This window comes from Brachionichthys hirsutus, chromosome 17 (genome assembly GCF_040956055.1).
Source record: "Brachionichthys hirsutus isolate HB-005 chromosome 17, CSIRO-AGI_Bhir_v1, whole genome shotgun sequence".
NCBI lineage: Eukaryota > Metazoa > Chordata > Actinopteri > Lophiiformes > Brachionichthyidae > Brachionichthys > Brachionichthys hirsutus.
Window position 1 is genome coordinate 5876800 of NC_090913.1, and position 11391 is coordinate 5888190.

The 11391-nt window shown below is 41.0% G+C and overlaps 2 protein-coding genes across 2 annotated transcripts; both read right to left on the reverse strand.

The window, feature by feature from the left end:
* Positions 1 to 1400: 1400 nt before the first annotated feature.
* Positions 1401 to 5030, reverse strand: LOC137907099 (endoplasmic reticulum resident protein 27). Its single transcript, XM_068751408.1, has 7 exons — positions 4973 to 5030; positions 4141 to 4226; positions 2821 to 2958; positions 2603 to 2719; positions 2120 to 2245; positions 1715 to 1912; positions 1401 to 1463 (listed from the first exon to the last, which is right to left on the reverse strand). The coding sequence occupies exons 1-7, from the start codon at positions 5028 to 5030 to the stop codon at positions 1422 to 1424; spliced, it is 765 nt and encodes a 254-aa protein (XP_068607509.1). The 3' UTR covers positions 1401 to 1421.
* Positions 5031 to 7268: 2238 nt separating this feature from the next.
* On the reverse strand, positions 7269 to 7595 carry LOC137906955 (retinal cone rhodopsin-sensitive cGMP 3',5'-cyclic phosphodiesterase subunit gamma-like). Its single transcript, XM_068751255.1, is given in 3 exon segments — positions 7269 to 7326; positions 7328 to 7375; positions 7486 to 7595. Coding segments are annotated over 3 exon segments (216 nt in total).
* Between the last annotated feature and the right edge of the window lie 3796 nt (positions 7596 to 11391).

The following is an 11391-nucleotide window of genomic DNA, read 5'->3' on the forward strand; positions in this document are numbered from 1 at the left end:
TATAATTCTTTCAATGTTATATTGATCATATTTGTTTTTGTTGTACAATAGTCTAAATTCTTTCAAAAATATTGCAATAACATTTTATAATTTATAAGGATCTATGAGAAACATTTTGTAATATATTACACGTAATGATGACGTGTGGAATTTCATAAAAGAGGAATACAAATGTTGTCTTCATATTAAGACAAAGTCTGCAGATTAGAGCTGACATGCTGTGTGAACCTAAAAATGTTCATATATAATGTATAAATGTATAAAACTCAGAGCACTCATGCTAAAAACGGACAGCATGACAAATCACACTGCTTCGGATCTCCTGCATGGATCCACAGCAAAACCTGCTTTGCTTTTTAATCTGAAAACTAAAGAAGAAAATGAACGGCTACATCAAGCATCTCATAATATAAACACTATTCTGTTGCAGAACACAGAATCTCTTGCCACATATGATCCACAGTATCAGGGTAAACATTAACATCATATCAAGTTTAAAGCTGTGAAAATATTAGTAATTTTACGCGTATTTATCGACGTCGGTGAAACATTACGTATGTCAATCAGTCATCGTTTTAGGTTGCGACGCTATTTACACCCACATATCCTTTACATTCCGTCATTTTCATTACATTTCTGGGTCTCAGACAGAAGGTACACACTCTGTGTATATTTCCATCTGGTCTCTGAGAAACGTCCACCTGCCAGGCTTTCCCAGTGCTGGCGGGTACCCGGCTGCTTGGCGGTGTAACACCTCTATTTATTCTGCTCCCAGTCTGGGTTTTTAATCCCATTCTAGCTTGAGAGAATATTTTTGGGGTGGACCCAAACACTCTTGATGTTTACAGACCATATGCTATTTGAGAGCTTTATTGCTAAATATGCTCTTTCTTAAATACATATTTATGTATTATTTGCGTGGAACCTTTTGAACGGCCTGCTTTGCTACATCTAACTTCATTTATTGCAGATTGTTTCCTCAGAGGATGTTTTTGCAATTTATTTACAACACATGCGCATCCATGGGGGGGGTGTCATATGAGACATTACTGCACCTAGATTGTCATTCCTTCTCCTCTGTGGGATCTCTGTCACTCTCTCTGAGGTCGGTGTCTTGTGGCTATGGTAATAACTTTAGTGGACAGACTAACAAACTCTGGTAGTAATTTGTGGCCAGAGCGCTGCGGCCTGCTAACCAGACCGCAGACAGGCTCCCATCGGAGTAAACAGACAAAACACAGTACAGGAGGGGAAAGGGCACATGAAAACTCTCCTTTTCATAAAGAGGGAAAGGTTCAAGACATGGCCTAAACTATTACGACAGAAAAGTTCACACAGGACAGTTGTTGTTTCCCCCCCCCCCCCAGTTTTATTCAATATGCATTTCTTATTTTACATTCATCGTGTTTGTTCCACAAGTGCTACAGCTCGGTTTTGGCTTCTGCACCTGCCTGCTTCACCTCCTGAAAAACATTTTTTTTTAAATGTGATGAGTGACATTGTAACCCAGGGGGAACAGCTGTTAGCAGCAATTTGGGTTTCTGTTTGATTTGTTTGTTTAGCTTTGCTTCATCTCATTTCATTTGATCTTTATTTCACCCTTTAAAGCGTTGAATGAATCCCCCTACGAATCAAACGGCCACTGCTCCTTCAATGTGACACTTATTTTACATACATACTGCAGTGGCTAATTTGAGCCAGAAGGACTGCTCACCTTCAGATCTCCTTGCAGGAAGGACTTGCAGAAGTCTCGGACTCGTTCCGTAGAAAGCTCTCCCTTAGGTAGGAGCCACTTCATGTCAGCGTCGCCATCATAAACACCAACCCGTGGCAGGTCCTGAGACTTGAGCCCAAAGTAACCCAGTGACCGGGAGTTGGACTTCACTCCTCCATTAATCAGCACAAACAGGAACTGGAAAGCAGTTTTCGTTAAATGTAGCCCATTATTGTGAACCACAAATGTTAAAAAAAAAAAAAAAATCACTTGGGTGCATTTGACTGAACGCAAATAAAGCGTGCAGTAAATCTGCGTTCGCTTGAGTTTGACAAATATTCAAATTGGTCTGCAAATCTGGAATTAAAAGCGTCCCTGGAGAAGTCCTGTACGGAATATTCTCACCTTGCCTGTGAACTCGGGGGCCAGAGCTCCCAGTCGAGCCTTGAGTTCAGCATATTCTTTAGTGCCTCCGTTGACAAAAAGCAGCAGGTGCGACTTCACCTCCGAGTTGAACAGGCCCACTGCTGTCTGAGAAGGAAGAACAACCCCCCCCCCCCCCAAAAAAAAACAAAATAAGGGGTACAGATGAGACATGCTACAATCCTACTGGTCACTCCCAGCGTCTTCAGTCAGAGGCCTTTCACGATTTAGCTTCCTGTCCAAAATTATGGAATCCTTTCTCACTCATTGTTCTGAAAACCTTTGATGTTTTTTTTTTATGTTAAGTTCATATTCTTAGAGTATTCTAAATATTTGTGAAAGTGAAAAACATGAGCAAGAACAAGAACTGTGAGAAATTGCTGTGCAGCCAGCCGACGTTCCTGCTCAGGACGATGATGGACAGATTGACAGACTGATAGGATTGAAGACATCGGTCGGGTTTACCACTTGGTTGTACTCGGTGATGTATCGGAGCTCATTGGTGGTGATGAAGTTTACAAGACCGTCAGCTTCTAACTTCTTGACCTTGGCAAGAACGAGGTCCTCTCGATGGTTGTCAGCCTGGATTGCAGGAAAAACAAAACACGGACATCCTGGAATAATCAATCTCATAAACAATTTAAAAAAGCTACTTGACACTGATGAAATGATGTGCAGCTCACCTTTCTGAAAAGAGAGATGGTGTCTGACGTGAGGCCGTAGTCGGCCCACACCTCTTTCACAGTGCAGATGGCTACAGAGACGGAGTCAACGCGCTTCGCTGCAGCAACGAGCTCCTGGTAGCCGCTGTGGTCCTCTCCCTGAGACACATGGAGTAAAGAGGGAGGTTGTTATTCTGTCCACTGGTGAAGCTACTATTGTAGCCACAACTGCCCTGAGGCAGACTGACAGAAGCGAGGCTGCCAATTTGTCTGTCTGAGTATATTACGGTATTAAACAAAATTCTTACCTTTAAAATACATAGTTTTTTATTATACTTTAAAGTGATAAGGATACATATGTTTTCGGAGCCACAAAACCTTTATTTTTTTTAACTGCTGACCTCTCTTTATTTTTGGCATTATATTTTGGGTTTTACCTTATTTATATTCTGTATTTACACAACTTCGTTTTGTGATAAATAAGCTTCTGTTTTATATTTGACCTTATTTTCTCTTAACCGTGGAAGCAGAGTTGAGAAAGAAAAAAAAAAAAAGACAATTTTAAAACTTGGAATCTTTATTTGCTTTTCTAAATCATTTCTTTACTCACCACCAGCACCAGAGGCTGGACTCTGGTTTTACCATCATTTCCCCTTATATTTTATAAAATAAGAGGGCAGAGAGAGAACCAGAGAAGACTCAAGCCTCGCTCAAGGGAAAGTCCTTTGTGTCTATTTCTGCCATAGCTCTGGCAATCTATTCGATTATTTTGCAGCCTATAATATGTGTTTCACCCCAGTGAGTCACAGCACCAATATTTTCGGTCCCTTTCTGGGTTCAACAAAACAGTTTAACTAAACATGTGCTTTCCCTTTTCCCACTCTCCTCACTTGAACCTTCTCCCCGTCTGAATTTGTTTACAGGAGGGTCAATGGAGCCAAACCCATAACTTCAGATACATCCTGTCAGAAGCCCGCATTCTCCCGCAGCCCCCCCGAAACACACACACGGGTCTGGCCAAAAAGCTCGCCTTTGCGGGCCTGCCAGCCACACTCTTTCCACACAGCCCCGCCGCTTCCAAAGGTGTGGCCACGGGGAATGCATTCCTCCTATGTTTGTGACAACAGCAACGCCACGATGCAAGCAAATCGGTATTTTTGGAGGCCACACAAGTCTCGCTCGCGGATCATTTGTCTGATCGTGTCTGGTTCGCCGCATGTATGTGAGCAATGTGAACTGAGGCGTAAAACAGGCCCCGTTTGCTCGTTTAAACGGTGTCTGGAGGCTTATTTGAGACTCTGGTTGAGACTCTTTTTCTCTTCATGCTGACTCTTCACTGACCTCCAGGAATCCGATGACCACCAGTTCAGCAGAGTCGACGAAGGCCTCGGCCGCTTTCGCGTCAATCAGCCTGGGAAGGCCAGCGTCTGGGAGGGAAGGACACGGAAAGTTAGCGCTCTGCACTCCATTTATTGCCAATAATAAAAGTTCAGGGCCACGCTGTGGGCTGAAAACGGTAACATCCTGCTGAGGAGGTTTGTTGCCATATGTTCAATTCCATCCTGTTATCACGCTTGTCAGATACTCAACTGGGATATCAGCTGTTTACAGCAACGCGTGTTTACAATTTCATCCGTTTCATCAGCATCCGTTGAAACATTAGTCACCGGCTCCGTGCCGAGGCGCCATGATGAACTGCATTCTGCTGCTTCTCAGGGCAGACGACTTTCTGCTGTAGCGAACAGTTATCTTCCCCCGGACTGAAACGCTTCCTAAGTTTACAGCTTTACATCCTACGCTGCCATGAACACAAGAAAAGGGCGGCGGTAGCTCAGTCTACTTGGCTCGGGGACCGGAGGGCGGCCGGGACACAGCCAGTGAGGACCAAAATCTGAACTGATAGTTGGAGAGGTGCCAGTTCATCTCCTGAGCCCTGCTGAGGGGCTCTTGAGCAAGGCACCGAACCCCAGAAGCGGCTCCCGGGGCGCTGCTGCATGGCTGCCCATCACTCCACCATCTCTCTATCATTATGTTATGTCTACAGGTCCTTTGTGTGTGTGTGTGTGTGTGGCTTTGTTTAAAGACATTCAAAAATGGATTTTAAAGATTAAAAGCAAACAGTAAAACACTGGAACGAAAGCAGCGTCACCACATTGAATTGAATTCCATTTACCTTTCTCTGTGGCAAAGACTGAAGCAATCAGGAGCGAGTAAAACACGGTGGTCTGCATGTCTGAAATGATTCCGCCGGCACACGGGGAGGTCACAGAAGCCAACGGGGCAATGCCTGGATTCTGTAACGTCAACCGCTGCTGCAGCCCAGAGAGCCCAGAGGTGCAACATTGCAGACGTCTGCACGCTCTTGCATGCGATTGGAGGCTTCCTGGGAACCAGCCAGGTGCTATTGATAAGCGAGGCCGATGGGAACATTGAACTACGTGTCGCTGTGCAAGCAGACTGGTAGGAATGTGTGTCTGAGCCTTCTGAGGCTGAATCCGGCCCTCCGGTGTATTAGCTCGCCTCATTAGCAGCACTGTGGTGCCGTGTGTTACATATATTCTCCGCTGACACAGCAGCCGGAGTGACACTGGAAGCAGGCTGCAAACAGCCAACGAGGAGGCCTGTGCTGCATTTCTGTACATTCACCACAGGAGGGGTGCAGATTCCTCCAAATCCATTTAGGACTCAACCTGGTGAAGTAAACGTCGCCTTTCAGGAGGATCTCTGCAGTTTGTAAACCTGTAGATAGAAAAATATTCACATGTAAATATCTTACAAGAACCCACGATGTGGTTATAGAACATGAAAACTCTTTCTTAGATTTGAGTGTCCTCTTGCCTTTGGTGAAATACTGCAAAAAAAACTCTGAATGCGGTCGTTTGTAAGGAAATGAAAGTGAACAAAGAAAAAGGTTCAAGTCTGAAATTGTGCATAAAATAAAGTCTATTCATTGTGATGGTATGACTTCTGCTGCAAATCTACATCCCATCATATCATGGTCGTGTCCACCAGTGACAGCTGGAGGAAGTTATGTAACCCCTTTTGTTTGTTTATTTGTTTGTCCACATATTTTGATACAGTCTTCTGTACAGTTGGATTTGTTTGTCAGGAATTGTTCATTACGAGCCAACGCAACACTTGATGCAAACGTTCTATTATCTATTATCTGCAGTACTTTTCCACATTTGTGCAAGTTCTTTTACCTGATTTTTTTTACTTTGTTATTCAACTGTATTATATCTTGCATTTTCCTTTTTATTATTATGTACATTTTTGAAAGACGGAACAAAGAGACAAGCAGGAACTCCCCTGTCAGCGGCCCCGTGAGCATTCTGAGGTTCTGCACTGAGCTTTCTGCATTTACTGTTTCCTTTCAGCCATGCGTCTGCTTTCAGTGGGGAATATTTACAGAGATATTTTCTGGAACATTAATTAACCGACTGAAGGCATAAACGTGCAAAAAGAAAAGCAGCGATATAGAGCCGACCTGCTGCAGTCACAGACATGAGCTCATAAATCACATCCCATTAGAGCTGCATTTTGAACAAGGTAGCCATGCTGCATGGGCTTGTGTGCCTGGAAGCCATGGCAGCAACTGAAAGGAGTCCCAATTCGTTTGACGTAAAGGTTGGCCAAGTCGCATTCTGCTGTTTTATGATACTGCGTTCAGTGTTCCGAAGATGCGGCCTGCAAGACGTTCAGTTTTAAATATAGACTACATGCGCTGCACTAAGTTCCTCTCACTAATCTAGGTTTGGAGACGCTACGTTAACCAAAGCTACCAAAGTGAAGGGAAATGATTTCACCAGCAACTTCTTGCGGTATGCATATATGGCCTTATGTACTGTGTGTAATTGTGTGAATCCAGGAAATAACACAAAAGGCTAAACAACATATATGCATTTGTTTTAGGGGTTATAATTGACTGGACCATTAAATCATCACCATTAGTTGAACATTTGTGTAACATTTGGTGACAGAAATTGGAAGGATACAAAGATGTTTGATTGGGAAATACAGTCGTAGCCTTTACGGAATACTTTATCTTTGCTAACAAAGAAAGACATTCTCATAAACATATATTTTGAAAAGTACACAAAATATGTTAATGTTGTATCAGTGGCTTTGAGGAGAAGAGGAAGAAAGACAATACGTGTTCTGACAAACAGATTAAACCCTCTTTCATTGTAAAAACAAATGGCTTCACACTCATTTCCAAGCTCAGCTCCAGAGCTGCTGCTGCTTCTTGTCACAAAGACTTTTTGAGCATTGGTAGAAATACAGAGACAAATAAAGCGCACCAGGCCGGAGAGAGCGCTGGATTATTTTTTTTCCCCCAGATTAAACTCTTAATCATAAATAGCCGCATCCTCTCGTGCTCACAGAAGTAAAACATCAACTGTTTAGTCAAGAGTCCAAATTTATGAGAGATAATAGTATTAAAAAGGGTAAACGGAGAGGAAAAAGAGTTAAATAATTCCATATTTCGCCAGGTCACTAAACTCCATGTCGCCGAAGGCTTCCCACTGTGATGTCTGTGCCAAGTCCTTCCATGCCAGGGATGTCTTCTCCAAATCTGAGCGCATAAGAAGAAAAATAAAACTGAGATTTGTTTTGCAAGGGACATGACTGCCTAAAATGTTAAATTAGTAATATAAAATAATGAAAGACTTCTGTATGTCTCACCCCTTCTGGCCTGGCCTCGGCGCTTTGCTCTTGAACCTGCAGACTGTCCTCTGCTTGAATTTGGGAGGCGCCTTCCTCTCGGCCGGAAGTGCGACGGCTATGTCTGACATTTTGATTAGTAGCCGAAAGACAGAAATAATTCAAATTTCATTTCTTTAAAACCAGGGGAAGTCCAGCATTTCTTTTTTTTGTACTGCTTTGTAGTAAATTATTTGCATTGTTGCTGAGTGCAACTTTAATTTTATTTTAACCTTTTGGAAACAAATGTTGGTATGTATTTTTACATTGCAATAGAATTACTTAAAGGTTTATATTAATGCCTTTTTAAAAATTCCATCTAGCCTCAAAAATAGTTGGGCAACTGAAATGCTCCAAAGAAGAAAATAAAATAAAAAGCATGCCAGATTGTCATCCTCTTCAATTAAAATGTGAATACGTAACTGACTGATACAAAAAGTACAATCAATGTTGAAAACAGCTCATTCAAATCCTTTGTCTGAGGTTTTCTCAGTCTCAGATCTCAGGCAGCATCCTGCCGAGCTCCCTGCAACAGAGCCGAGACAATCGCAGCTCAGCCTTACCTTTCGGTTGAACTGTTTTTCTGATGCTGGTCGGATGAGTCTTGCTTATTTCTCCTTTCTCTGACTGCTGCGGCCCTTTTCAAGTCCTCTGAGCTGCTAATCCCTTCAAATCTTTTTATTATTCTCTCCTTCTTTCATGTGCCAAATCCACTCTATCCTGGTCTCTGCCAGCTGACACAAATAGATAGGCGGAGATATATTTAAACAATGCATATTTTAAGTTTGGTAGGCATCTGTCAACATGAAAATTTGAGGTGATATTTAATGATAGATTTTATTGGAAGTAGTGAATGACAGTAATTAACATGAAAAAACAAAAACAAATCTCCAGAAAGATGTCGATCCACCCTCCTGTTGCCTCAGTATTTAACTAACACATACTGCCCCCTTCTGCTTCATAATGTTTTTGGTTTTATTTTACATTCTAAAATTTTGTTCTTTTTTTTCTCTGTAGCCCTCAACTTGGGCCTCTATGCCTTGCAGGACTGGTCAGGGCTTGAACCCAGAACAGGGGCCTTTCTGTTTGGAGTGTTCTCATTTCTGCGTCCGCCATTTCTGGCTCAAACAGCTCCGCCAGAAAAGCCTCTGAAAACGAAGTTCATTGCGTGCAATGAAGATTTGAATGTGCATGCATGTGCACACACATCGGGCACGTTCATCACATTAACGAAGACGCGTTTCAGTAGGTGGTTACAGAACTACGCAGGATTGACTGGATGGTTTATTTAGCAGTTTTTGGGGTTGATAATGACCCAAATCCACCACAATAGTGTAGAAACATGGGAAAAGTGAGTTTTTCCATAATATGGGACCTTTAAGGTTTAGGTTCACTCGCAGATTTGGTGGAAACGCCTTGAAGGATTAAAAAAAAATCTGAATTCACAGACAATGATGAGAAACTGCATCAACATGTACATCTATTTGACTAAAATAGGATACCAAATGAAAACAACATGGAAAGCTTAATCACAACAAAACAATTTTATATAAAACCAATTTATATGGACATTCAATAAAAAGAAAACATCATGGCAGTCGATAGGAATATAGACATGATGGAGGGGAAAAGCACTGGTCATTGAGAAACCATTGAGAAAGAACGGCAACATAGTTCAATATAATACAGTGGCAAGAAAACCACGACGGCCAAACGGAACCGCCGCGCGTTCCTTTGTGCGGCAGCCATGTTCTTTGTCAGCAGGCCCGCCTTAGCCAAACAGCAGCTGTGCTCTTAGTGCGCTAGTTAGCTTCTCAATGCTAACTGCTCGATATCACACACGATTTTAGTGACAAAGAAAAAAGCAACTGGGCTCGGCTGCTGCAGGAGTCAAATTATTAAAGACGTAAGATTCATGCAAAACGTCTTCCTTTTTTTTTTTAAAACTTGACAAGTACCACTCATGCTGGTTTTATTCATGTCTTCAGTGGCTTTTATCAAGTCCATACTTGTGCACGTTATTGTAGCACGTTTTGTCCAGAGAACATTCTGCAGTTACGCCATCTTGGAGTTATTTAAAAAAAAAAAAGAAATGTCAAATTGCCAACAACAGTACATTTAATAAGAAGAATGTGTGAAAATTGAATAAAACCATAGCATTCAAAGTAGACAACCAATATATATATAAAAAATAATAATAATTGCCCCATTTGACACAGAACTTTTATCATATCCCACAATTACATTTTATTTTTCACCATTTTGAAATATTAACCTGCATGTGTACATGAGCTTTCAGCTTTTTTTTTTTTTACTGGATTTCTTCAAAGCTGGAGTGACACTTACAGCCAGACTGACTTGTGATTTAACCACTGAAATGCAATGATTCCGCTTTAAAAATATACATATATCAGTTCAAATGAAGAAGGAACAGAGTTGGATTTAACCCAAGTGCTACAGACCTACGTTCATTCATTCCAGAATACCTTATTAACCTGCAGTATTTGGACAGGGAGAAAAATATCCAGCTGTTCCTACGTACTTTGAAATATTATTAAATGTCTCTGTAATGGATCCCATGATTAACAGAATGAACAATAATATCAAAAGAAAAAACAAAATATATTTTTTTTAAAACATGTCATATGCATAACTTTTATTATGTTGCCAAGTAGGTGTTGCTCTCAGCTCTTGAAAGCGATAAAGCAAAATATAAAATAAAATAAATAAAAACAACTCAATTAACTTGCTCTTCAATGATGAGGGAACAATGATTAAGGACATGCAAACAAGACAGATGGAAGATGAAAAGAAAATTAGATAGAAATAGGATTATGATAATAGATATATTTTCACGTACGGCAGAAAATGTGCTTTCTACAAATCTTTGGAACAAAAAACAAAAGTCAAAAAAGCCACATTTTGGAAATATAGAATACAGCAGTATAGAAATATGCACAATAGTAAGGTGTTTTTGCATTTAAATATTTGAATATTAACACAATGACAGAATCTCTCTCATGTTCAACCGTTGCTGATGGCAGCATCTTGAGTTTGTTTCAGGAAGACTCAATTCAATGTTGGACCTTGATCTATAAAAAGATGAAGCATGAAGGGGGAGAATCCAAACAATGATTCTCTACATCAAAAGGACAAAACAAATACTTGAACCCCAGGGTTGAGCTAAGCTCAATTCAAGATGCCAACAGTTCAAGGAGAGTGTTTAGCTGTGTAGTGTTTAGCTGTGAATCCTGTGAGTGTGAAGGACGAAATGTTACAATCAATCGATGGAATAGTTTTCATATAGATGATACTATTGGTGACCCTAAGGTTCTGTCTCGCGACAACAGGGGCTTGTTGAGGTAAACACGAAAGGATTTAATAAGAATAATAATGAGACTAATTACAATAATAACAACAATTTGGTATTTTTTTTTATTATTCTCTAAACTAATTTCTTTGCATATCATAATTTTAAAATTAAAGGTTCACCATTTCCACATACTAAGAAACCTTGAGGTAAGGAACGGCTCTAATAGCCCCCCCTCCTTCGGCTTTCAGACGTTTCTGTAGCATTATCACATCGTATCTTCAAGCCATCGTGTTCACCCGTCTCAGAACAATATCTGCCCACGTAATGGAGGATTTCCCCCCCATTTTTTTTTTTTTTTCCTCATCGTTCTGCTTCAAACAGTTTTTAGGTGCGCTGTCGATGTACGTTCAGCCTTCCTAACATCTGATCGTTTTTTTTTTTTTTACACTTCTGGTCGATTCCCTTGCTTCTTCCTTAAACAGCGGATTTGTGCAGGTCTCCCGGCACTCGGCTCTTTCTCACACACAGTTGAAGGCTTTTTAAATATCCAGTTACCAATATACATCCTTTGGAAG